This window comes from Manacus vitellinus, unplaced genomic scaffold, assembly GCF_001715985.3.
Source record: "Manacus vitellinus isolate BGI_N305 unplaced genomic scaffold, ASM171598v3 scaffold_8_pilon, whole genome shotgun sequence".
NCBI lineage: Eukaryota > Metazoa > Chordata > Aves > Passeriformes > Pipridae > Manacus > Manacus vitellinus.
In genome coordinates, this window is record NW_021940864.1 from 7,849,072 (window position 1) to 7,877,020 (window position 27,949).

General features: G+C 38.9%; 1 protein-coding gene across 6 annotated transcripts in view; it reads left to right on the forward strand.

The window, feature by feature from the left end:
* The window catches only part of ESRRG (estrogen related receptor gamma), a 366,229-nt gene that overhangs the window by 118,099 nt on the left and 220,181 nt on the right, over positions 1-27,949 (forward strand). For 2 of the 6 annotated variants that reach the window (XM_018085063.3, XM_018085064.3), the window contains exon 2: positions 19,426-19,579. The exons of 3 other annotated variants lie outside the window; for them this stretch is intronic. In XM_018085063.3, coding sequence (XP_017940552.1) covers positions 19,545-19,579 — 35 coding nt within the window. In that variant the 5' untranslated portion in view covers positions 19,426-19,544. The remainder of the gene's footprint in view (positions 1-19,425; positions 19,580-27,949) is intronic. One more of the 6 variants, XM_018085062.3, reaches the window with a different exon arrangement.

Below are 27,949 nucleotides of genomic sequence, written 5' to 3' on the forward strand. Positions count from 1 at the left end.
AGGCTGTGCCTCCGATGGGGACAGCTGGGTGAACGAAAACCAAGCAGGACTTATGGGTGTCCTTGAAGCTCGGCAAGTAAGATCCTGTATAAGGGTGCATCTTAAGTAATGCTTCAGTTTTACATTGAGCTGAAGTGTTGCCAAAGTTTCTGAGGCATCTTTGTGGTGACAGTTGGGATTTTTGGGGCTGTATTTCTTTTAACTACCACTAATACCTCATGGTCTTATAAACTTCACTTAACATTTCTGCCACCTAGTTTATATACTAGATATAACCGATATAAGACCACATAATTCACAAAGATCTTGTGAGAATTAATGAATATGGAAGTGCCTTGAAACTCTTGGTCAAAAGTCATTTGCAGAGGTACAAAGTAGTATAATTGTTCATATCTATGATATTGTGTCTTTATATAAATGTATGTGGTTCCAAAATACAGTTCATTTAAAGAAAGATAATATGTATATATATTCCAGGTGTAAATCTGAAAATATTACTGTAAAACTGGTTCTTAAGTTCCATGACAGAGGGCATAGATATAAAAACCTTTAATAGAAGTTACCCTTATTCTAAATTAACATTGTGAATGTACTTAATTTTCAGCAAACCCTTTTGCTTTCCATCCTTCTCCCTAGAAGACGAGGAGAAAAAACTTGTTACCACATTAGCTTTAACTCTCCTATCTTTGGCCATTTATATTGTATTTCAGAAAACATGAACCATGAAAAAAAATCATGTTTATTTTTAAATATGAAACTATGTGGACAATATTATTGTTGTATACCTTGAAATGTGTCCAGAATTCAAATCTGGAGGCAATAGACATTTCACAGTGAAATTTGCCCGAGACAGTTAATAAATTCTAAGCAGAGATGCATAAATCAGCAAGAGTATTTTTCAAACTTTTTTTTTTTTCCAAAGGGTGGGCATGGGGGAGGGAAATGTCTTTGGAGAATTGTTTTCTATCAGTTCAGAAAATAGAGAAAAGAATTCAGCAATACCCAGTGCTGGTTAGCAGATTGTCATTTTTGGGTTTGATGTTCCTGGGTTTAATTGTCTTTCATGTGAACAATGGCAGGAGCTCTCTAGTGTGCCATGCAAGCATGATAAAAGGGGGCCGTTCTTGCATAGCAATGCCTTTTTTTTATTATTAGCGTAAAAAATTAGCAAGCTGGAAGTCGTTAGAAGGAGTTCCATTGGCATTAATTGTAATGCAGCCTGAATTTGTTTGCAGACCAGTGCGGCAAGACAATAGCAGCAGGGAAAAAAAGCAATATTAATAGCCTTTTACTTATTGTATCATTTTAGTGAGCCTTAATAAGGTGTCTGCTGTCAACTGGAATTTATTAAAATAAAAAAAAAAAAGACATGGTAATTGATGTATTGCAGTAAGTATGGATGAGGGCTCAACTTGATTAATGTATGAGTTGGCTTTTTAAGGCATTTTAAAAAGGCTTCTTAACTGGGTCTTAAGAGACTGGCACAAGCCCACTGTAAACTACCTCATTGCAGTTGGAAAACAGCCTGACAGCTGCTGATGTCTCCTGTGGCTTTGCTTTTTTTTCTGATCAGAGAAAACTGAAGTAATATAGTCCTCGTCAATAATTGCAGTGCTTAAAAATCTTATAAAGGGATTTCTATTCTTCCCTCCGGAGATAACTTTTCAAAGGTTAAATTAGTTTTACTTGTGTGTGCTTCAAATATCTCGGCTCCCAATAAGGATCAAGTTTTGTTTTAAATAAACTGCTAGTTTGTGTGTTGCATTGGATTAGCACCTTGCTGAATACCTTCTCTTTCAGCTTGAGATGGACACTACAAAGCAGTTGGTTTAAGTCCAGCTGGGGTCCCCCAAAAACCTTCAAGATATTGACCTACTTGGCTAGTTCAGTTCAGAGATAGGCCCTGTCTTTTTTTGTTCTTTGTGGTGAGCATCTGAATTTAACAGTTTTGCTGTGCCATCTTACTACTCAACATAACTTTAGGAAGTGGTGGGAAAAACTGTGTAGAGGTGAATGGGAATTAGGGACCCAGATATCTTTTTTAGTTCAGTGTGTGCCTGATTTCAAGAGGGTCTCAGCCTAAAATATTCTGTCTGTATAGACAGTTCTCACACTGCCACAATGCCAAAGGAATGTGGTAACAGGAAGACCCTAACATATGAGAAGGCTGTTTTATGCAGTTTATGAAGAAACAGTTTTGTAGAAGTATGGACAGTAAAACAGTAGTATTTCTGTAACTACGTGTCAATTTTTGTCTTTATTTACTTGTTTTGTTCTAGGTCAAAAAACCAAGTATTTGACACACTGTATGGAGCAATCACTTGTGCTTACCTTGGATTGCAGTTGTATTTACCAAATAGTCTGTGGGCACACAGACAAATGGCTTGTGAAGAACAGATGGAGGTGTCACCTATAGAAATTGTTCAGTTAGTTTGAATAAATATATTCTATATTTTCTTTTGTGGTCACCATGAGCCTAAGGTGTAGGGTGAAGTGACAGTGTCTAGTTCAGATTTGTCTCCTAGGATAATAGATGACTTTCTACCGACTAGACAAATCAAGGTTCCTCTTTCCATAGCATTGTCTCCATAAGTGCTGCAAATGTCATCCAAGTAGATATCAAAGTCAAAGGGAGAGAAACAGACTTTTAATTTGTTACAGTACCATGTTGTCCTTCCTGATAGTCCTGGGCCTTTCCCAGAGGAAGTGCTCATGCTTCATTAAGGATGTAAGCTTTATTAGTATAGACGTCATCAGGTTCAAGTGTTAGGAAAAGTCACTGCTTGTTAACAAAGGCCATGGCCTTGGATAATGCAACTGTTCTCCTTACTGAAGGCTGTAAGTCAGTGTAGGTGATACTGTTCTCCTTGAATATTCTTTTTTTTTTAACATCCTGATCCTGCTTGGAGATCTTGTGTGATGCAATTCTCCCTCTCTAAAGGCTAAAAAGGAGAGCTTGATTTGCTCTGTTTTCAGTAAATTTCTTTTGCTTTGTATTCAACCACTTATCAGAGGAAAAAGCCTGGCTGAAGTTATTTCATAAATCTATGTGTAACTTATAGTCAATTAATCCACAATCTGCTATATACAAAAAATACTTCCCTTCAAGATTTCTTCTTCAGTTTCAAATACAAGAAGTACAGCAGCACAGTGTATGCATTTGTGAGAATTTTTTTTTCTTTTCTCCTTCTGGTAGGGTTGCTATTGAAAAAAAAATGTTGTTTATGGTTCGAAGTAGGAGTTTCAGTTCCTTTTTACATTAGAAATGTGAACTTTAACTTCTTTTTATGCAGGCTTCTTTCTACATGAGAGATGCAACTGGGGGGTGATATTTCTAGTAACTTTCTTTTTCTGTCACCTTTATTTTATCCAACAACACTTTCTTCTCCAGTATCTATTAGGTAAAACCTTTCTTTCTCCTGTTCCCTGCCAGCAGCTGAGAGGAAACTTGACTGAATTCATACTGGTACAGCGTTGCATTAATTGCAGCTCCTACTCCTTCTTCAGCACATTGGCCACTCAGGCTTTCCAGTTCCAAGCAACACTCCAGTAGCTCTGATATGCCATTGAGGATAATATTTAAATATAGATACCCTAAATATTTACTCTTCTAGTTACACCATCGTGGCAGATACTGCAGTGATCCAACATATCTCTGTGATTTGTGGGAAAAAAACAACCCATACTGTCCCAATGATTTCTTCATTTAGGCTAACTCACAGTTTGCATAATAATTTACTCCAAGGTTTGCATCACCTCAAGTAATTTTCCCCTCGTTACTTCTCACCTTCGTTTTTAAGCATGAATTTTCTAAAATCTGTTCCTGAATATACCCAAAGGTTGCAAGCACTTGAAAGCTAAGTGTGGATTCTGATCAAAATTTTACAAATGGTTTCCATTTTATTAAGGAGTCAGATTGAAGACCATTAATAAAATGGAAACTCTGCAGCTTAATCTAACCTTGATATATTTCCAGCGTAATGCATCTGCTTATAGCCCTGTCACCGCTGGATCTGAGCACCGAGAGCATTGTTGAATACATTTTCATACCTTTGCATTTTTTCCCCCCCCATCCCAAGGTAGGCCAATTCTCTGCTGTTCCAGGCATCTTTCTTTCCCTGACTCTGGCTAGGATTAGAAGAGCCTTGTTAGCCTTTATTTGATACCCTCTTTGCTGCTAAATGTACAATTTATTTAGTGGAAGAGGAATGATGCGGAAGGGACACTGAACTTGCAGCGCATTTTGGAGGTGAATAAGACTGGGTGACACATAGCTTAGTTACCTGCACTAAAAGTTGCTCTGTTGAGCAACTCCATAGCGCAGCCACATCCAAATAATCAGCAGTGCAGAAATCCGCAGGCCTGACTCATAAGATTTCATTTCACAGAATTCAAGTTGCCCACCACGTTTGCCTCTGCTGGAACTTCTGCTTTACTGTGAAGTTTATGTGGATCCTTGTGTGCACCAGTGGCTTTTCTTCCTTCCACCCCAAAAAATTCAGTTTGCCCAGTTGATGTGCAGAGGTGACCTCAACTTTTAGGTTGCAGGTTGGCTGCAAGTCTGAATGAATGGATTTATCACTGAATTGTGGATTATCCGAGTGGTAACTACCACACAACTACAAAATATTGTTAATTAATGTAATTATTTAGCAGTTGGGATTAGAAAGTGGAATCAAAGGTATTACAGGGCAAGTGTTCCTTCGGGCATTCAAAACATGTTTCACTCAACTCTTACTGAGACTGAACCTGACCTTAGCAAATGGATTTAGTAATTGGCTTTGCAACATGGATCAAACATTTGGGGGTGATGGCAAGTTTGCTGTACTTGCAATTTTTGAGGTGGATGCTTAAAAAAGCCCAGTTTCCTCTTTTGCTCAGGTACCACTACAAAGCCTGGCACAAAGTCCTTTCAGTGGCATCAAAAGAGGTCTCGTCTCTCACAGCATCAGAGCATGAATCTCAGATTCCCTCTTCTGAAAGTGGCCTCTCGTTATTACATGAGTAAAAATACAGATGATCTCTGCCAGACATACACAGAGACTAGGTGTCTGTGCTGACACATCAATACAAAGAACTGTTATCAGAGGAAAATTTCTCCTTCTAAACCTGGGCTTAGACTAATATGAACAGACATATAAAGGCCCCAGTGGGTGACCTTTGTTCACATGAGAATATGTCTGCTCAGGGATTTCTTAGTTCATGTTAATTGATTGCCTGATGGGATTGATTAACTAAATGATTTACTGTGGTTTGTGATTTAACACAAAGATTGGCCTAGGGTAATCTTCAAAAGTTTTTGATGTGGAAAAGAAATTTGGAAAAATCTGGCACTAGCAGTGATAGTGTCTTATATCAGATGAATCCTATTGCTGAGAGTGTTAAGACTTGGCATGAGTAATGCTGTATAGGCTGGGTTAGAGCAAAACAAGCAGAGGAGAGGAGTGAATTTACAGCATCTTTGTTAACCTGTATTTATTGCTTATACACCTGCTTCAAGTGTATGTTAATACCGGTGTGTGAGGTATCTGTCTTCCCTCTTACCCTGACAGGGTCTGTGTTTAAAATCATTGTCCCTTCCCCTCTTTCTTCAGGAGTGGGCTCCTAATCATTATTCTTCGTGTGCTTCTTCTACCCCCCCTTCCACATTGCATAGATACTCGCACGGTTCTTACCATGGAGGTGCAGAGAAAGACATGAAAACCCTCTCAGGAGAGCAGTGTTTCAGCAGAGCGTAGCCCTGATGCTGTGGTTCACATGTGTCTCTGCCTGCTGGCAAAAAAATGCCATTTAGTGTGAGACACTAGAACCAAAATTCAGATCTGCATGACAATTTTGAAAGCGCAGTCCAAGCGCCTGGTGGATGCAGTTGAAATGGCTTTCCTCTCACTTATATAAACTAGTTTCAAAGAAATCATGTTGTTGACCTACAGTGAGGGCGCAGTAGGCTTTCTGTTCCACTCCGGGTATTTCTTGGTACTTGGGAGACTCAGGAAAAAAATAAATATATACATTTCCTATTAACCTGTTTTGAAAATAGTCTTCCCATATCAAAGCAGGTTTAAAAAGCAGATTGCATTTGATAGCAGTAGCTAAAATGCAGTAAGAAGCAGCCTTTTGATCTGTTGCAAATAAACTCTTCTGCAGATAAATATGTTACAAGTGTATTTTTGTTCATTTGCTATCAAATTTAATAACAACCAGTGGAATTGAGTTCAACTAAAATGGTTTCATATCAGACTTTGAATACATACTTTTAAATGTTAAAAGATAATGATTTGTATGGCATTGTTATATAATGCATTTCTTGTCTTCTCCTGTGTGCATGTGACGAATTCCAGTCGATAAGCCCAGGACTCTGGAGTCAGTTGTCTGGCTAGTTATTAAGATTAAGATAAGTGCTGAGAAGGGAAAGATACAGCACATTGTACTGCCCTGCTGGGACGGGGCCACCTCGGATTCCAAGTGTAAACAATGCATTAATTCTCCCTGGCTTATTTCAAACCCGAGGTGTACACTGTAAATATTTGGGAAATATGATGGAAAGAGTGTGGAAAGTCTTTTCTATTTTTTTATCCATTAAATGTTATTACTAAAAAGTGAACCTTACCTCCCCCTTGGGTCCCAAACCGTTATGCATTTGTAAAAATCCAAGACTAATTTCTGTTAATTACTTATGAAAAGTTACTTTTTTCTCCTTACTTGAGCCATAAAAAAAGCAGACAGGCATTTGAACGGCATTGTCACTAGTCACTTCATGCTGAACGTGCCACAACAATAACAACATAATTAATGCTCACACAGCAAAGTTCAGTTAGGATTTAGGGAGGAAAAGGGGGGCAATAGGACTAGAAGGCCTGAACTGCAGAATACTGAAGCTAATGTAAAGTTTACTTATGACTTCAGTAAACTTTGAATTGGGTCCAAAATGAATGTTAGTGAAGTCAGTGCTTTCTGAGCATGTTGTAACTCTTACTGCTGGTGTCTCTGTGACAGAACCCTAAGAGCATCAAGCTGCCTTTGCTGAAGGGGGAGAGGGACAAAGTTTTCTGTTATTCCAAAATATTAATGAGATATTGAAAACAAGACAAATTTCCTGAAGTTCAGTTGTTCATTCTCAGTACCTTAAACATGAGCTTTGTTACAAATTGTAGTCAATGCCTTCAAGGCAACAAAGTTTATCTTGTATATAGGATCACTGGAGGAGTGATAGAAAGCAGTAATTTAGGAAGTGTATTGAAGCTGTGTGCAGTGTAATGTAGACCACTGGGTAGCAATTAATTTTTGTTAATGAATTTAAAACTAGATGTATGGAAATGGTTACATGAAATGTATATGCTGCTAAACAGCTAACTAGTCCTTGGGGTCTGCATTGTCATTATCTGTATGTAAATCATTTCAGCAAGCATAATCTAATGAGTCAGAAGCTGCACTGAAACTTTAATTGAGATTTGCAAGACACTTTTTGAAAAACCTTATGCCCTGCTTCATTGTGTAGCGCTTTCAACGAAACTGTATCTATCCTCTGATTAATCACATCTTTTGTGAAGACAGTTTGTAGATTTTATTGTGTTTCCAAAGTGTTATTTCTAAACTGTAGGAATATCCTGCATTAGTAGAGATAGGAAATTAAGGGGCATTCAAAGCTATTCAAGAGAAACAAGGAGAACAGCTGAAAGGTCCCCAGTGACCCCTCCTGAGTCTTATGTTTCTTATGAGGTGGGAAATAAATAATAAAATAAAATAGTTAACTGTAAAAGGCTATCTGACGAAACCATGCAAACCACTTTTTCCTGAGCGTCAGAAAGTTCTATTACTGAATTAGAAGCTGTCTCTTTCCTTCATATGCTTGTTAAATCATTGTGCTTCCTTAGCTCCCCTAAGGTATACGCTACGATTTCCTCTTAACCAGCAATGAAGATAAATAGCTCTTGTATCTTTGCTGTTTACAGTTATCTTAAGCAAAATTAAAGCAGAATCACTGCAGCATCGCAGTTTCTTATGGAATCCTGAGTATAGGGAAAAAGTTGGAATACCTCAGAAAGGATGTTTAATATATGAAATTTAAACTATGCATGTGTATATACTTGCATGTATATTTATAACTAATCACTAGTAGACCTCCAAAAATGAGTAATTAAAACAATATCTAAGCTCGATGTGCTGTAACCAGATAAATTAAACGTAAAGAGTGGACTGGAATATTTGGAATACCGTGCTCTGTTTCTCATCTCTTTTTTTCACAGTGTGGGTATTATATCATGGTTGTGTACATTCCAGTTAGCTGCAAGTGAGAAATCACTGCCGAGGTCGCTGAAATGTCAGTGCCACATACGCTGAGGACAAAAATGGATGGAATTCCCTGTTATAGCTGTAATTATCAAATTTCATATGATCCAAGAGGAAAATGTGTGTGTCCCATATGCTTTGTACTGCAGTCTAACAGAGACACTGCCTGGCTGAAAAGCCATACAAACAAACCTATGTCATAACCTATTTCAGATTTTAAAACACTGAGTAAGTTTAGTCTCTGGCACACATGAACGGCTTTATGCTGTATATTCACTGAATACTCTTGAAAACAGCTACGTGTTTTTAAGCACTTTAGCTGAACCCTATATGGTCTGAAATATCCAGGTATTTAGCATTCCTGCCAGTTTGGTATGATGGAGACCTTTACTTGAACTGACCTCAGAAGGAATAGAAGCCTAATTGAGGCAGCCCTAGTTCTAGCTCTCTAGAGGTGTAAAACTGCAAATGGTATCTGGTGCATGCATAAAAAGGTTTACATAGTGGAAGAGGGGTATGGGAAGGAAAAGAAAGACTTTTGTTCCTCCATCTCTCAGCAGCCTATTCCCCATCCCTCTAAAGCTTCAAGAAAAAAAAAAATCCCATCTTAATGTCATTGCATGGTAAAATAATAAGCAAAATTAAAAAAAAAGAAAAAAGAAAGTGCACCCAAACAATCAAGAAGGTAAAATAAGGACAGTACTTGGGTGCCTCGGGGCTGTAATTAAAGCTATCTAGACAAAAAGAGATATTCTGCTTAAAATTTATGTTCTGAGAAGGAAAAAAAGGCTGAAAGTGAAACACCGCAAAAGAAATCCGTAATTCCAATGTATTCAACTTGCCCATCAGAAGAAATGGCATTAATTCAGGTACCCAATTACTGTAATGTGGTTCAGAGCACCTCAATAGGTGTTTCAATCTCAAGCCAGGACTAACATTTGTAATCCTTTAAATGCACTTAAGAAATTGATGTTACAGCCCCACAATCTGTTAGGGGCCTTGCTTCCTGGCTGATTGCAAAGTATCCCACCATTAATTGGATCATCAGAATGTGATCCGCGTTCTGGTCCCCGGATTATGTAAGACTGACTTTGCTCTGACGCGCTGAACCAGAGGCTTCTTTTGCTGGATATTTTGACCCTTAATGTAGATAAGTGGTATTTTTCATCAATCTTAGCTTGCATTAAAAAAGGGAAATGTCAATTCAATGTGGGGCGTTTAACTTAATTCAACATCTTTTAATTTAATACCTTGGAAAAGTTAGTCTGTCTCCGACCTGCCGGATACTTCTGCTGATGGAATGGTTTGCGGACCAGGGCTGGAGGCACGTCGTTCCTGCTCCATAGCATGATCAGGTCCCAAAAGTCTCTTCATGCTTCATCGCTGCATGAAAGGAAAAAGTGGAAAAAAAAAAAAACAGACCAAACAGCAACCTGGCCGTGCTTTGCTGTATTGGTAATGAGTTTCCTCAGCTCCTTTGGACTGTTCCCTAATGACTGTTCTACATGCCTGAGAGAAAAGAGGCAAAAAAAATTAGTTCAGTGTTTACTACCTTGTTTTTTTCTTGGGCTTCAGGTTTTCTTGGTTGTTTTTTTGGGGTTTTTTGGGGGGTTTTGTTTGTTTTTTTTTTAAAATTTTGTGTGTGTGTGTGTGTGCGTGTGTGCTGGAGTGCTTTGATTAATTGGCTCAATATTCTTAACATGTTTTGGTGCTGCAATAACAGCTGGTCTGGAAATCCTCTACATAGATTAGACCCAAAATCCTGTTGAAAATAGGTGACATTTTTTTTCTGACAGAAGGAGATTTTATCTCAAAATATATATATATATATTAGTTGAATAGGAACAGGACATGTCGTAACACCTTTTTTTTTTCCTCTCTTTTTTTTCCTTGTACTGCATCATAAAAGCCCTCCTAGTGCTTCTCTTCCCAATGTTGAGTGTGTTTGTCCCAGTGGTACAGACAGAAGTTCAAAGGCGACTGCAAGGTTACTTTTTTTTTTCCAATGAAAATAGTAAGCTTCCAAGTTTTCTGAGCATTGCAATAGGCATCAGATTCATTTGAGTCTTACTATGGCTTTGGGAAAACCATTACAGAGTATGGTGTGTCTTGGCCTCATGGTTTTTAGGAGTGAAGATGCTGAGGTGTAGAGGATAACATTAGGTATCACAACCAAGGCTTGATATTTCTCCTGTAACTGATGCTTAATAATTTTGGGTATGGCAATGACTTCAGTAGAATTAGTACCCACCACTACATTTATTTATATATTACATATATATATATTTATGTGTGTGTGTACGTGTGTGTGTGTGTGTGTGTGTGTGTGTGAAAAATCACTGGCAGAATGTGAGATTTTTTGGTGTTTCAGAGAAAGAGCAACTCTTCACCTGTGTCACACAGAGGCAGAAGCTTATGGAAATCGTTTGCAGCTGAGGCTGGCTGATTTAGGTCTCCTTTCTTTTGTTTTCTGTCAAGATCTCGGTTTCATTTTTCCACCTCTCCCCTCTCCTGCTTTTTTTGCAAGTCATTAAAAAAAAGTGCTATAGTGTGGGCATATAGTGCTGAGGCACAGCAATGGTGAGGGGGTGGTTGGATTTCATGTTTCGCTGTCGTCTGTGGAGACTTTTTTTGAGAGGTCTTCAGAACTTTACAGGCTGAGTGGGGAAAAAAATCTTCTAAGGCAACACCTTTTTTTCATGAGGAAAGTGTTTGATCCCAACTAGAATCAGATGGAAGAGGGTGGCTCTTGTATTCTCCCACTAGAGAATACAATACTCTCCCAGTCTTGCTGGCCAGGACTAATTCAAAGTTTGCCGTTTATGGGAAAAAATGTCAAAACTTTGAGGCAAGGAGTTTTAGTATGAGGTTTGGGACAGTCTTGTTAGACATTTCATTCATATGTTTTTTGCAGTTACTTATGATGAAGTTTTCTTAGCATGTCAGAGAATATAGCTCCATAGCTCTTCTTGCTTTAGTCCAAACTAGTTAGATTTTGTAGATGAGCAGAATACCTAGATTAACCTTCTCGCTGGATTCAGAGGCAATAAGCACATATGCATAAAAAGGCTTTTGGTGAGAGGTGTTTTTGTGATCTTGAAAACAGATAGGAAGAGAACTGGTCTGGTGTTTGGGGTGAGCTGATGTAAACAATTAATTGTGCACTGAGCAGGAGGAGGCAGTTTCTGGTGTCGGGCTGGGGGGTTTGGGTCCATGTGAAGTTGCTGTTACTCATACCAGGTATGTGGCTCATAAGTAAGTACCTGACCTTGCTTTTTTTTTCCCTCTCTTTTTTTTTCTTTCTCCTTTATTCCTGATATGAATTGAATAGGCAGGTAGATATATACAGTTCTGGTCAGCCTTACTGGCGCTAGAGGTGATATGGTGCTACACTAGGACAGGATAACCTTTAGGTTTAGGCTCCTGGCTGGAGCACAAGAAATGTGTGTTCCCAGCAGCTCTCTGGCTGGCCTCTTCGAATTGCAGTTTGTTTTGGTCATGGTGGTCTTCTCTCATTGCACTTTTACAGCTCCTGGTGCAGGAGGATCTCACCTGGAACAATAAATACCACTGAAATGTAAATAAGAGCCCTGGATAGAAATTCCTATAAGCAGATGACCAGCTTTCAAAAACATAATATGTGTTTCACGTTACAGTATTTGAATCTCTATGTTCTTCTTGAAACTGCCCCCGTGGATGAAGAATGTGAGTTTCTCCTGTAACATTGCATGCTTGCTACACTAGCATGCAAAGATGTATACTTATTTGTATATTATCCATGAGGACATTACACCTGCCTCAGCCTAAATATTTTAACGAACAGTGTTGAAGGAAGCTCGTTTGGCCGTGTTCAGTCCTTGTACAAACAGAATCACCTTTCCTGAAGCGAGTGAAGCTGTTTCTACTTCTGCCAGACCTAAGTTTAGATTGGAGACTTACAGTCTCTCAACCCTGCTTGTTCTACACCGATACAAAGCTCTTTTATGAAAAGAGAAATATAAAGCAATATAGGCAAGTCTATAATTACTTTGGCCACAGAACAAACATATCGTTTCTTCCTGCTTGGAAGGGCCTAACCTTCTCTAGGGAGAGTAGGAATCTGTGATACCTCCGGTATTGATAGCATTCCTACAGCAACTGCTTTTTCCAGGAAGTTCTGTACTAGCATAAGATGCTTCTGAGTTATTCCGTTTTATGGAGGGGTAGAGAAACCTTCTGTAGCTTGTGACGATGCCTTCCTGGGCAATTGATTTTAAACACAGAGAGTGTATCTCAGGGTGTTCTGCTGTATGGAGTTGCATTGGAAGTGCGTCACTTCCAATCGGTTTAATTGGAGTCTTGGGTGACACTTCTCTACTGCCTTATCCCCAGATAGAAAGATGATATACGTTTTAGTTTTAAGTACACTACAAGGTTGGAAAGTAAAGTTCAGTTTGCTATGAAGCAGATATATTGGCTTCCCATGCTTTGAAGACAAATGGAGACTCATCCATCGCTGCTATACCAGTATGTTGGTGCTGTTTCAGGCTGCTTTGGGTTAGGATTTCAGTTTGCCCTTCCTTCCTAATGGGGTCCCTTGATGGAGAATGCCATCCAAGTGCAGGATGGATGAGGTGCCCTAAGGACCTGTATCAGGCTTGCCTTTTAAGCAGTTCCTTGCTGAACTGTGAACTGGACTTTTCTTGCAGTGCTGTCTAAAGATATGAATTCAACTTTCAGACAAAAAAAGGGAACAAACGCTGCATACAGCAGCGTATGTCAGCCTGAAAGCACACAGCATTTCGTGGCAGTATTCATACGCATCTAAAATTATTTTCTTGTGGTGTCTTCAGGATTTCCCAGGGGCTCCTTTCTTTGTTCCAGCTCCCTGTGGAAGAGGCTGAGAAAAATGGCTGGCACGCTCACTTGGGCCACTGTCAGCGCCAGCCTCGCAGCAGAATTAATTCTGTCCTCTGTCCTCTCTAATGACCGTCAGTTACCTCATTGCCAGGGAAGGGGCCCCCTCCGTCTGCAGGATCACGGCAACTACGTTTGGTTACGCAGGACAACATGCTGCAAAGGCTCAAGTGTTTCTGCTTGCCTGTACGGCTGAGAGACATGGGCTTTTCTGTTGGGTGACACTTACCTGTCCCAGGGTGGGCTGTGTATTGATAGCTGGCATGTCCGATGCTTAGCCTGTTACTGGTTTTGGTTTTTTCTTTGAAAACTAAGTGCTGTGTTTCCTTCACATTGTGGGGGAAAACTTTAGAGGAAAGTGGGCGGGATGAAACAAACCCACATGCTGTATCCTTTATGATCACCTCCTCACCTGGAGTTCTCGGTTCCCTGGGAATATTTGTTTGCAAGACCAAGTGGGTATCTATAAATACCGAATGTTTTTTGCATTGGGGTGCATGCTTTTGGGGGGTTGGACTCCTATTTGAATTCATGAGTCCACCTTTCACACAGGTCCAAATGCACAAATGCAAATATTTTTCAAGGCAATGTTGCTTAATTTCAGCAAATTCAGACCATCATACACAGTTGTGCAAAACAAATGTCCTGTTTCTATTTCCCAAACTTGCACTCACTATGAACTTTACCAGTGCAATTAGTTGGATGTTGTTGCTAAAAATGTAGGGCAAAAGTGTCCTATAAGGGAGCACTAATGAGCAGATTTTGGTGTGTTGTGAGTGATAGCTCACATGTACTAGGGTGTGAAGCTGATCAAGTGCCTTTTAAATGGTTGGTTTTGGTTTTAGTGTTGAGCCCAGCTGTTCCTCAAAACACTCTTTACAGTACAGTAATTTAGAGTGTAATGATCTCATATAAGGCAGATGTGAATCACAGGTGAACTACTTCTGAATGATGGCAAGAGTGTGAGCACTCTCCCTGCCCTTGTCTTCCCCCTCCCAGTCTCTCATTCTCCTAGACTTTTTTTTCCCCTCTCACTGCTTTTTTTGCAATGCAGGTAGGCACGTTCCAGTATGAGTCTGATAAGCTTCCTATGTACTAGTTAATCTAGTTCTCATGTTTGATTTTAGTGTCTTTTTTCACCTTGCTTACCCTAAGAAACCCATACTGCCTCAAGTAGCTCTGAATGTCCCAATAAGTGTGTGTCATAGAGTGAGAAGCAAAACAGAGAAGATGTCTTCATCCAAGATTTGGAAGTGGTAGGAAATGACCTCTTACCCTTCTCTTGCTTTTTAGATCTTTAAGCCCTAAGCCACCCTAAATCTACTGTCCCTATAAAAAGCTGCATTTTAAAAGGCTTTAGGAGGCTTGCTGACCTTGCAACCTACTTTGTAAGGAGTCTGCACCCACAGCTATTAAACAAAATTAATTTCAGCACTTTTAAATTGTTAATCTTGCAAAAGACAACTTGCTTGCTCTCCAGTGATCCCACAGGTCATCGTTCTGTGAGCTGCCAGCCATCATCAGGGTTCATGGCTCTCAACATCATGAGAATGCTTGTGGTCTCCCAAATGCCTTGCAAAATTAATTCCTCTGCCTTCCATGTTTTCTCCCCAGCAGCTCTTAGAGATCTGGGCTCTTTTTGAGCTCATTGTGCATAGCAGCTATTCTCCAGTAGCCATGGCACAGATTATTCTTATTTTAAGGCTATTCTATCCTAAATCAGTTGCTTCTCAACTCATGGGAATGAACTTGGGATAGCAAGACATGAATTCAGGTAGGAAATGACAGTTTTGTCTTCAGAGTGTTATGGATTCTGTTGGAAAGGTGATGTCTTTAAGTTATGTTTCTCTATACCCACGAGGCTGATGTTTTACCAGGTATTAATTTATTTTGAATCTTTTAAAGTGTATTTTTTTCTGCCTGGCCGTGAAACTCAGAAACATTACCTTTTTTCTTCCAGGTAGCTATACATATGAATGCGCTGGGAGTGGGGGAGAAAGTGCATGCTGTATCTGGTATTATCATGCTTGGTTGTCCCTGCTCCTTCCACCTCTTTTGTCTCTGCCACTCAAGCCAATTTCAGCCATCCGCCGACTCTCATTTGGGATAATAGCCTCTCTTTTTACTGTTGTCTTGTCATGTTTGATTCGGCAGCACAAGGGTTTTAAATTAGCCAAAACGTTTGCATGCTGGGCTTACTCCGCTGCCACTACCAGTTGTAGAGCCACTAAACCACTTGATGCTGAAATTGATGATTGCTCGGAAGGAATAAGAAATTGGTGGTGGCTACCGGGAAGATTCATTCACGCCGAGCCCCTTTTAAGAAACCAAGGGGGGAGGGAGAGAGATTTCCTTCGGTTTCCTGCTGCCTGGCTGGTGGTTGCATTGTGCTTGTGCCAGGTTCCTGCTGAGTGATTACAGCCTTGCTAGGCTGCGTAGTTCCTGTGATTTCAACATAAAAACAGAAGAAGAAAAATATAGAGGGAAAGGAAGGGGGGGATAAAGCTCCAAAGACTTGCAGTTCAATTCAGTAAGGTAGAATTGTGATGTTTTAACTCACTACCTGCCTTTTAGTTGTTGTTATCTAATTTATTCCCCCCTGGCTAAAAGTTTACTTGTTAGAAGTTTTACCAAGTAGAAGAGTCTCTGTATCGGCCTGCCTGAGTTGGTGATACTAAAACACTGCTGGGCTGTAAGCAGTTTTTAATATTTTCTGGATTAAAAGTGATCCATCATCAGTGGATCAAGCGATCACTAAGAAACTATGCAAAACTTCTAATAACACCCCCAACATCCCCCCACAAATGCCTTTTACTTGTTTATATTAGTGTTTAAAGACATGGAGGGCCAGAATTTATAAGGGAAAAGAAGATGACAGCGCTTGAGAAGCTGTACACAGAGAAAATAAATGTAGGAATAAATGTGAACGACTAGGGTTGTACCATGAATATAATGATATTTCAGAACTACATGTAATCACATATGCAAAGTGAGAGAAGCATCTTTTATTTCTATTGAGTGGATTTCTTTTTGAAGTGGGAGTATTTTCTCATTTTAGTTTATTTTTTGTGTTCTACCACTAACTCCTGGGTTACAGCGATCAGAGGTGATCAGATGGTCAGAAAGGTCAGTAAGAGCCCCATGGACAATGGCTCAGGGTTTCCAAGTCCAAAGACAAACACAGTCTAGCAGAAAATAGTAGTGATTGTGATTTTAAAACAAAACAAGCAACCAAACCCTCTGTTAGCCATATATGCAAGTTTTCAGACAGTTAGAAACTTGGCTTCAGATATATAATTCATTATACAGTGTGCTAATAAGACCCTAAATAAACACACGGGAATACGATTGCGTAGCATCCAAGCCAAGAAAGATGTTCTCATTGGATCTAATATTCCTAACGTTGTTGTTACTAATATCCTAGCCCTCTTTTTCCTGATTACTAGGCCACATGTTCTCTTGCAAAATATGACCCTTTTCTGCCAAAAGGAAGAAAAAAAAAAATCTTGTAAATTTGAGGGTGTTGGCATCTAACTTTATTTACTTCACGTGTAATAAATCATGAAGAAATCATGTGAATTACTCAAGCTCTAAAAATACAAATCTACCTAAGAGGCTGAATCTCTGAGGCCCAGCAGTGGTGTGCTGCTGTGCAAGCCCAGCTCTAAGGGCTTCTGTCCGTGCCAATTAACAGTAGATTGGAAAGCCAGGAGACCATGATGGGTTTAGTCCTGTTATCTATCTGCTGCACCGTTCAGAATTGCTGATTTCCCTGTAAAATCATGACAGATGTATTACAGGAAAATATATTGGTCGAGTAGCTAGTGAGAGAGTTAATGCAAGGGATAATAAGTAGCTAAGGCTACATCCTCCAGCAGACTTTGATGTGGTTTGATAATATATGGGATAGGTCAATCTGCCCTATTAGCAAATGTAGCCAGTTTATGCTCTACATACAAACTAGAGATTTGATAAAGCACTAAATTAGTTTTCACAAGGTATTAGATGTTAGATACTTAATGGGATCATCATGCTTTTGCTACACTTGGTTAAGATGCGTTCTGTAACAGAAGCATGTGGCAGCATGACATTTCACCAGGAAAGGAAACATGTCTTGTGACTGAATCACGAGTCCGGGAATTATAACGTCCAGGCATCGCTTGGCTTCTGAATTAGCCTGTCCTACTTGCAGAGAGGTTTCTCTTTTCATATCTGCAGAATGGGACTGTGTCCTTCCATTTCTTCTTTGCCTCTTTGTGAAGCTTAAGCCGCCATTGCTTTATTTATCCTTGGGTTCCAGTAATCATAATTCTGTGAAGCTTCAATTGTACGAGATTACTACTGTCCCACTCAGTAGGTACTGGGAAAGTTCCTAGACTTAACTTCAGAGATTTTACAGGTTCAAGCAAATCTGGGTAAGAAACTGTAATAGGTTGTGTAAGGAGCTCAGGGTTTTGGTGTTGTGCTCCACAGCTGCACTCTGTATTTCCTCTGTGCCAATAGTTAACTAGTAATTTAATATGTGAACTAAACCCAATAGTTTAGTGAAGCCAGTAACATTTGTGTAGTCAAAAATCCATTGGCAAAATACGTCATGTGAGCACAACATCCTTGCCTTTACATACCTGTCCCTGTTCTACCAGTGGGGAATGAGGGTGAAGAAGGCAAGTTTCCTGAGTCTGTATGGCAAGTCAGTCTGAAATAGGTCCTTGGTTTGAGCACTGCCTTTATCTGAGCTGGTGTTTGGTCCACTGAAGTAGGCAGTTTGGTTACTTGGTAACACTTTTTTAAGCTTTCTTCCTTCACTATGAAAGAGCAAGCTGTACAAATTACCTCTTTTTTTATTTATTTTATTTTTTTTAAGTGCTGTGCTTTTTGTCTTGTTAAATTAAAACCTAAAACTACTGACAGTAGTGTATGCCCACAGCTACCTTCAGAAAACTATGCTTTAAAACCCATTAAGTGTTTTGTATTTCTCACACAGATCTAATTTTTTTTGCTGATGTTGTTTTTCCCTGTGTTTACAGATACTATTCTTAAATACATTTGAAATGCGTCATTTAACTTTTTCTAAAATCTCACTACATATGCAAGTAACCAGTTTTGAACGACCACTGCCAGGCTTTACGCTTTTAGCACTAGAGGAGACATTCCTGCCTTTTTGTGAAATGCAGCAGGAGTGTCATATATAAAATGATCCTGTTTGAAAGGATAGAAGCCGTATCCCAATATAGATCACAGTGGAAAATGACTCAAAATTACATGACATCTTCTCCCCCATTTACCTTCCTCTTCCCGCCCCTTCCCTTTCTCAGCCTGTTTCCCAGTTGGGCTGTGGTAAGAAATACATTGTATATTGTGACAGTTCACTGTTACTATAATCCCTTTGCATCTTTCGTTAGTGTGTTATTTATAGGATTGCAAAAGGGCATTGGTACCGCTCAGCCTCTGAAGTGGTACTGCTGATGTCCCAAGGACTGAGTTGATTTTAAAAGGGGCTGGGTTGTACCCTGGCATTGGTAGCAAGCTTGCCTAGCTGCAGCAGAGGCCTGTGTCACACTTTGGGCTGAAATCCTATGGTTTAAAACCCGCTGAGGCCAGCGTGGACTTTAGATGCTTGTATAAACAAGAAGACTTTGCCTCATAACTCCTACTAAGCCCGCACCTGATGAGCTGCTCAGAGCTGGAGGACTGTGTTTTCCCTAACAAATTCCTTCTTTTGAACCCACTTGTTAGTCAAGTGTTGTGCACACTAACTACAGCGAGGGCCCTGGGCATAAATTACTCTCGCGTGGCACTGTCTCCGAGCAGCCCCCCAGTTATGGATTACTTTGTTCTCGACTTGACAGGAACATAATTAGAACTGTTGATGAAATCTACCAAATTGTTCCTCCGTGGCCTCAATGGTCAGGAAATTTGGCTGAGTCGTATTTGTCACCGACGTAAAGGCTCTAAACACTTCATATTAACTATGTTATTAATGTGCCCTCTAATCTGTCCGTGAATTGGTAACACTTGGAGGGAGCTTGTGCTCTAATAGCACCTTGTGATGAATTCATTGTAATGCTGTTCAAAAGTTTCTGGAGGGTGGGAGGAAAAAAAAAGAAACCTTAATAAAAAGTGAACGCATCTAGGTAGTTTCTTTTTTCAGTATATGCATTTTTATGTTTTGCAGTTTTGTTTTGTTTAATTGGAGATTCATTTAGGCTTTACATTGACAGACCGTTTTCTGTTCTATAGGATTTGCTGACATTTGGGCTGTTTCATTGCCAGAGGAGGCTTTGTGTGTCCCAAAGGAAGTGAGTGATCTGGCCATAACAAATCCTGCCAAAATATTTTAACACCGTTACGATTTTCTAATGCAATGCGTAGTGAATGTGACTAGAAAAGGATGGTGAGTCCATGAAGGGGGTTCGCTCCCTCTCCTCTGCGATTTGTCTGGTGAAATGAGCACGCAGGAGCTGCTGGGGGGGGGGAGGTGGGAGACCACAGCCAGCAGTGTGGGGATTGTTTGCCTCCTGAATTGTATTACTTCAGACACAGCAATGGCTCATGCTTAATCTTGAAACCAACCTTTTAAATTTTGGTCCTGCTCTTGAACCTTCCTAGAGTCCAGGGTGACCAGAGACAGCGTTTTAGTTATGTTTAAAAAATGCATTTTGGCTGCTGTAAACGTTCAGTAAGTTTAAAAAAAGGAAATGTGTTAGAGAGAGATTAGTGGCTGAAGGTCCTAGAAGTTCACAAGCTGCTGTCTTTGGTAAAACAGACTTTTACCGTCAAAACAACGGGCTGTCTCATACTTTCGTGTAGTTTTGAAGAACACTAAGGTGACTCTTAACTATATAAGCAACTGTGCTTAAGGTGCTAGAACACAAAAATTAGAGTTCTCACATGTAGTGTTCAGGGGATGAAGACAATTCAGACAACCTAATGATTAGCTTAGAGCTGGAAGTATAAGAAAACAAAAATTTAGATCCCTGAGCTACTCTCTAAAGCAGCAGGTAAATTAACTGCTGGTTTTTAGCACCTTGGAAGTTGCTCCACTTGAGCAGATCCTTCCACTTCTACTGAATGGCCCCAGGTTTCTGACTGGGTTGAGCTATTTGCCCCTGACCTGTGTTGTCAGGAGCTCAGATGAGCCTAAATAAAGTCAGGCCTTTTACTGTTGATGGTGTTTCCCACTTGGATGTTTCTCTATTTGTTTGCCTTTGAATACTGAACAGAACTGCAAATCCTCACACTCATCTCCTAAGCTCTTCTTCAGGTTTTGCTGGGCTCACACAAACTGCCTGTTCCCTGTGGTCACTCTATATGTTATTTCCCAGGTCCCGGGGCAATGATGCTCTCACCAGCAGGAGGGAAGTGTTAGCCTGGAAGTTAGGACTTTGAGACTTCATTTTATGAGCTTAATATTCATAAATGAAATGGGAATCTAACTCTGCACTTTTCTCATGCACATCTATTTCTAGTAATGAGCAATTTAAGTATTTTTTTTTTAATATGTAGTTACCATCTCTGGAAATCAGGACCAGAATTCAGGATGCTTAAAGTAGGTGTTAGTGCATACAGATATTCTGTTGATGAATCTATTCTTAGAAAGAAGTAGACCAGTACATTCCCTGGATCTGTTTCTTTTCACTGCTTTTTGTCTCTTTTTCTCTCTCAGTTCATCTTGTCTAAGTTTATTCTTCTATTCTTTAATTCCACCTCACCCTTTAATTCATTTCTACCAAAGCCATGGGCTCTTGAAGGGCTTTCTAAATTATTAGATCTTGTTACTTATTTGCAGTGTGTTCAAAACTGAATTACATTTTCTTTTTTCATAGTCTTGTTTTATCAGTGTTCTAAAGTGGGACATTATTTGGGGAATTCTTCCCCAAAAGCATTTTTTATGGTGTCCTGGCTGTACTTCATCTGGTTTTCTAATATGCATTTGCTACTAAAAATTTTTCTATAAACAAATGAGTATTGTATTACCCTGCAATGTTATTAATTTTCAGGGGTTTGGGTTGTTTTTTGTTTTTGTTTTTTTTTAGTTTCTAGTGGAAATGTCATGATATGCATCCTGTACATACAAATCTAATTGGTCATTCAGTAGACCAAAATGCATGAGGAACAGAGCTTAATCCTGATTTCACTTGTTGTTTAAAAGTAGGAAGTAAAATTACTACTGTAGAAACCAAGGCACTTAGTCAAGTGAGGGAGGAATGGGAGTTTTAATATCAGAACTGGGTCCTGGAATATTAATTTGGTAAAACTGTATACTCTCACAGTGTCAGCTGTGGAGACCATATGCCAGGAGATGTTCATGTTTGAAATCAGGTTATGTAGTTAATCATTCTAAGAAATAGACTTATCACTTCATAAACTCTAGGAAAGACTGTTTTCTTTTCCAAACATTTAAATTACTGAGCCATTTTATACATTAAAACCCAATTATAACTAACATGGTATTTCAAAGAGCTTTCAAACCTATATCTTTTAGGAACTGTGCATAGTCTGAGGCTTTTGCACTGAGTAGTTCATATTTTAAACCATATCCACTGTGGATTTTTTTCCTACCTAATTGGGGTTTCAAGAGTGTCCCTTACTGGGCTAATGAGTACAAATCCCATTCAGCGAGTACCACCATTAGAACATGCTGCATGTACCCTAAAACTAGCAAACTGAAATCCCAGTGGGGCCAATGAGCTCCAGAATATAGCTTAAAATACTTTGTTTCCTTTCTGTAAGATAGTAATGACCAGGTTAAAGTAAGGGTTTATTCTGTCACCTCTTTTCTGCCACATTACGCAGACTGTGTGCAAAACGCATTCAGAGAGAAATAAAAATCAAAATATGTTGTAGGATTTTAGGGAACAAGATGTACCTGCTACTGAATAGAAAAACTTGATTCAAACACCACTTTCTGGCTTCTTCTGGCCAACTTAGTACTTGAGCTAGACATCAGTTTCAAAAAAATATACTGTCCAAAACTCCAGAATAATCTTTCATCTTATTGATTTACATGCTGATTTATCAGCAGAAAAGTGTATGTGAATGAAATCATGCTAATTTTGTTAGGAAATGACCAATGTGTTTGTATATAATACAGTAGCCAGGGAGTCTGTTATGAATATGAAGACATAAAAGATGCACGTGACACTAGTGCCACGATGAGACTGCTTACCAAAGGCACCCTTTTCCTGAGTATAGCAAGTTATTCCCACAGCTGTTGGGAATTAATAGGACAGTGTTTGGTAAACATTATATTTCCAAATCAAGGCTTAACTACCGTGGATATCAAGGAAAATTAGGTTTATAATATGGAAAAATTCTACTTTAAAGGCCAAATAAGAGACAGAATTAGGTTTCAAAATCAGAAGCTGCTTTATAGATACTGTTATGGACCCAGGATCCCAGTATAGGAAGAAACAAAGCTGTTTGCTTTTACAAAAAGAAATAAAAGGGGATAGGTGGTTTCTCACCCCACTAACTCTGTATCTTGCAGTAGAGTTGAAGTTGAGAGGAGGCCTGGTGCTTCTGTTCATGAAGAGACTGTAAGAATGAAAGGTCGCAAAGATATTAGAATTTACTAAGTAAAGTCATACTTGTCAATGGCTTCTCTTGCTATATATTTGAAGTTCAAGTGCTTGTTTGCTTTAGTTAAGTGCTCTGAAGTGCTTTTAAAACTGTTGGCCCATTTATATAAACAAATTGAGAAACTCATTGATAGTCTTCCCAGTCAGATTGTATTACCCAATATTTGGATATCCTTCCTTGAGTCCGAAAAAGACTTCCAGTAACAACTTCTAATACACGTGAGTCTTTGTTAATGGAGTATTGTATTATATTTTATTATTTTATCACGGACATTGCCAGAAATGCAGTTTCTCAGTTGCACACAACCATGAGGAAATAGAGGGGAGTCAGTAGCTCAGAAACTTATTTGTCCAGAACTTAAGTGTGACTTGAGAAGAAGAGTAAGCTGGAGGCCTGACTTCCTTTTAGAACATTTACAGTAGAGAATTAATGTTTACTTCTCTCCCACAGTTGTTTTTTTCTCCTGCTCATCTTTGCTAACTCAGGAATCTCTTTTAGTGCTCAGAGTCAGGCAACCAAATTTAAACATGTTCTCAAAACATGGGATAGTCTTGTTTGCACACATGTGACCACTTACAGAAAGAAAGGAAACTACCAACACTAACTGTTGGTGAAGCTGAAGACTGGGATGGTATCTACATGCTTCCCCATAGTGTTCCCTACCAGTCAGTATTGTAGTGCTTCCTTACTAGTTGTTCTTGTGGTAACAGCTGTACCATCACAACATTGCTCTTCTGGAGTGATGTCCTGTAACATAATGATACCATTGTGATACTTGACAGCTAAGAATGTCATCAGCAACTACCCCTCAAAATGCAATATAATGTGAGCAATAGGGATGTAGCTGAGTGCTATCTTAAAACTAAACCTGCATCTTTCATTTTTAAAAAAAAAGGCAGTTTGTCCTAATAATTTTAATCTGCATGTGCTGTCTTTTTACCTACCTTTTGTACTGTCTGTGAGATTCAGGGGGTGTCATAAGCAGGTGAATTTAGAGCTGTTGCTAATTTAAACTGCATTTAATAAAACACAAGTTTGAGATATCTTACAAATCAGTGAATGTGGCATAGTTTGAAGATTGCTTTTGTCAAGTTTGATTAGCTCAAAGAGAAACCTTTTCTAAATATTGGCTGAGAGATTAATCTGGCAATGTAAGACCTTGAATTATTCCTCATCACAGGAAAACAACATAATGTATTATCAGGAAAATGTAACTTTTGAGGATTTAAAATTCATGTTTTAAAGATTGAACCCAAGACAAAACTTTCGGGCTGTTTTTTTTTTTTGAACTGACTTTTAATTTTTCCATATTATATTTCACTTTCTACAGTGTATTCCCATATTACAAGCTGATAGTACCAACATCATTACATTGAGGAATGTTCTCATTATTGACTCCATTCTCAATTAATTATAAGTTTGTCATGTTTTAATGAGTAGGATTAAACTTTCCTATTCCAAATATATGTCTTGTGTTGCTTGCTTAGAAGCTTTCTAAAGAATGTGGTTCAACCACTTCTCTGAATCTGTACAAGGAAACAAAATAGTCTTTGTGCACATTAAAAAGTATTTACTGTATTTACAAGCACCTGTAGAAAAGATTTGATAGCTCTCTGCTTTGGAACAAAGTATGGTATTTGGGCAAAAGCTTTACTTCTCTTTTCTAGCCTTCACTGTCACAAACAGTTGTTGTTTTCACTAAAATAAAAACTCATATAGCTATGTGTTATGTCCTGTAAAATAAAGGATAGCAAAAGGAAGAGTAGCACTTATGTATTCCAGGCATACCCTAGTATTCACTGGGTGCTCTTCAATAAATCCCTACTTCCTTCTGTAGCCTTTTTTTTTTTGCTCTCCCACCAAAATGAGATGGTACTTTGCACTTTTATTTAATTGCCCTGTCTTTTAAAGCCGTGGTACATTTGCATCAAAGCTGCTGCCACCTGTGCCTTTCAGATTTGGTCCAATGCAGTTCTGCAGGGTGTCTATCAGGCTTTCTCTCCAAAGTCCAGTGTACATTAATAGACCCTGTTTATTCATCATATTCTCTAGCAGAAGTTTTATGTTCATTTGTACAACCTCACACTTTTCTTGCTTATTCTTTTGCTTATGTGGCTGAAAAACATACATACCAGATGGATTTATTCTGGCCCTGTTGTTGGGGGACTGCTCCTGCAGATTTCAGTATGCTTAGGATTTTTTCCCCCAGAATCTATCAGTAATAATTAGATACCTGTAAGCAATAAGTACCAGTAAGTGTGGACTTTGTGTCAATAGATGGTGTCATAGTACGGGCATGTAAGCAGGTTCCTTAGCAAAAGGAAAAGGTTTTATTAAATATGTCTTATGTTGCTTGTTTAGCCTGTGTTGAATTAAAAAAGTAACCTTGCAATTTGAATAGCAATGTCAGCTGATATCACAGTCTGGCTAATAACACATGAGCATGATTTCAAAGGGGTTGGATCAGCATGTCCCTCACCAGGTAGGAACCCAAAGCCCTGGTAAATGCTCGGCAGCAATCTACACCCTGGGCCATTTCTCATGAGACCTGTTACTACAAATAGCATGTAGCTACATTTGGATATTCAGGATGTGGCTGCTCTTTCTCACTTACCAGATGGCTTTTCATGTACCATCACCTGTCCTAGTGCTCCTTTGCCTCACTAACAGAGTTGTGACAAGAAGTGTCGTGATGGTTGTGAAAGCTTTCTGCGTGTGGCCATCGTAATTATCACATGTAGGCACCTTTATTTAGCAAGTCCACACATATATTACTGGTGCAAACGTCTTATGTTTGGGTGCATTCATTTTATATCTTCATTTTATATGACTTATAAAATGAGTTTGTGGTGTTGATATTTTGCAGCCTAATCAGAGAGTTAAACCTGTGTAAAGCCTGCTTGACCTAAGGATCAGTCTTTGCATGTTTGTATATGATAGGATATGAATTTCTTTTTATACCCTTGTCTGGAGGAACATCTATAGCTCAGTTGTGCCTTTACACTACTTGAAAGTAATTTGGTAATCTCAGGCGTGGCAACAGAAGTTTTATACTACACCTCTCTGTCACCCATCCTCAAATACATTTTCTATGTATCATCGTTATCATCAGCATCTGTCTTTTGAGTGATGATTTACATGTCTCTAGGTCTCTGTCCCTTTGTAAAATACTAGATCTAAAATTACATCAGTCTAGAGAGAAAGGCATGATCTCAAAGAATTAATACTGATTTCAAAATTTTATTACCAGTAGCTGCATGTGAGATTACTTTAAATTAACCAATAATTATTTAGAACGAAGTAGGAAAGAGTTAAGAAAAAATTAAACAAAAAAAATCCCTTTCCCAGACAACTGGACCCCTTCCTTTCAACACAGCTGTTGCAGGAGGTTTCAGTGGTATGAATAAATGTATTTCTTTTAACACTTTTGTTGTTTAAAATGCTATTGTTTCATCCGAGGTGTGAGGAGATGTGCTAACCTTGTCAATGTGGGTGCAGTAGAGCAGAAATGATAACTGTATATACTTTTTTTTTTTTACAAAAATACAGAGTGTGTGTGTGTGTGTGTGTGTGTGTGTGAGAAAGAGAGAGAGACAACTTATTTAAATCCTGAATACAGTCAGACCTCATATGCATTGTTAAAAAAAAGCCCTAAAGAATTGCATATGGATTAGGGGGATGAATATTCTATTATTTCAGTCTGTTCTGCTGATCTTCTTATTGTGACTTTGCGCTTCAGAAATCTGCCAGGAATTTGGCTTTGCTGTACTAGACAGTAATTTTAAATGTGTATCAAGCACTTGATAGTGTATGATTTGCGTGCTGTTGCATTCCCATTCCCTAAATTTTCCACCAATTTATTACTTTTTTCATACTGTTTTAATATTTCAGGATGATGAATATATACAGCATCATTAAAAGTAAATAAAAAATGCATGAAATTAAAAAATGGAATATTAGATGTTTCTTTGCTGTAATCCCTAGGTCCAATAGGAATGAAATGTCTCTGTTCTGTCAAGTAATCCCTAAACATGATTAGGGACCTTGTAGTTTCCACATAGCCCACATAATATTTGTATCATATAAGCCTATTTATGTAAGGTTTGAGTAAAAGTTGTTATTAGAAGACCTATAAACCTATTTTACAATTCAAAAAGATATGCTTGCCTCTTAATCTCTCTACTTTTATTATTTTGCTGGAGATGGCAATACGTCCTTAATTCATATTTCAGAATTCTGTTACATCTTTTGGGTACTTATATTGTGCATTAACGATCCCAATGAAATGTATTTTTAAGACAGAGGACTGAGTTCAACAGTTCATCTACTTGTGCAGCTTCTCCTTAAATCCGCATTGGAAGGGATGTGCACCTCTTTCTAGGTCTCTCCTTCGACATCCGGGTTTAATCTGACCTGGGGGTCAGGAGATGTAGAGATTGTTTTTCTCATTTTGGGGAGGGGGAGGTGGAAAGAGAGATTAATTTTTTTCTGTTTAGATCATGTGATAACGTATTTTCAGTGAGGGAGGTGCTTCTGGCATAACCACAGAAAGTTTTAGAAATCAGCTTTTGATTAGACCAGCCAATTGCAGAGTTTTAGGGAGAAATAGCTAGAAAGAAGGAAAATGGGGGGAAAGTCTTGAGTGACAAAAGAGAGGAGAGGCAATGGCCATTTCCAGATGTGTTGCAGATGCAACAACCCAACACTTCCTATTCCCTGCCTCAACTTCTTACCTGGGTAGCAGAGATACTCATAGTCCCATCTTGTGTGTTAGGCTGAATTCATTAATGTTCAGAGATATTCCAGTTCCATGGTCACACAAGGAAGATCAATAAATAAATAAATAAATAAGAACAGTAACTTGTATACTTCTATGGTTTGAGTAGGCTTTCACTAAGAAAATATTTTCAAATGATAGCAGGGGTCAGCTGTGGCAATTCTGTGTTTCCCATAAGGAAATTTGAGATTATATTAACCTTGGGCTATCTATTCAAAAAAGCCCTGTGGAAATACACCTGTATTGCTTTCCACAGTGCACTGAAATTTACTTTTATTTCATTTTCGGCAGTTAGGGTGGCATTTGAGCAATAGCTCTATTCTTGTATTTATGAACTGAGAAAAGCAAAACTGCTCACTGCTGAGCCCGGGGATCCTCTTCCAGGAAAACTGAGATCAATAACTG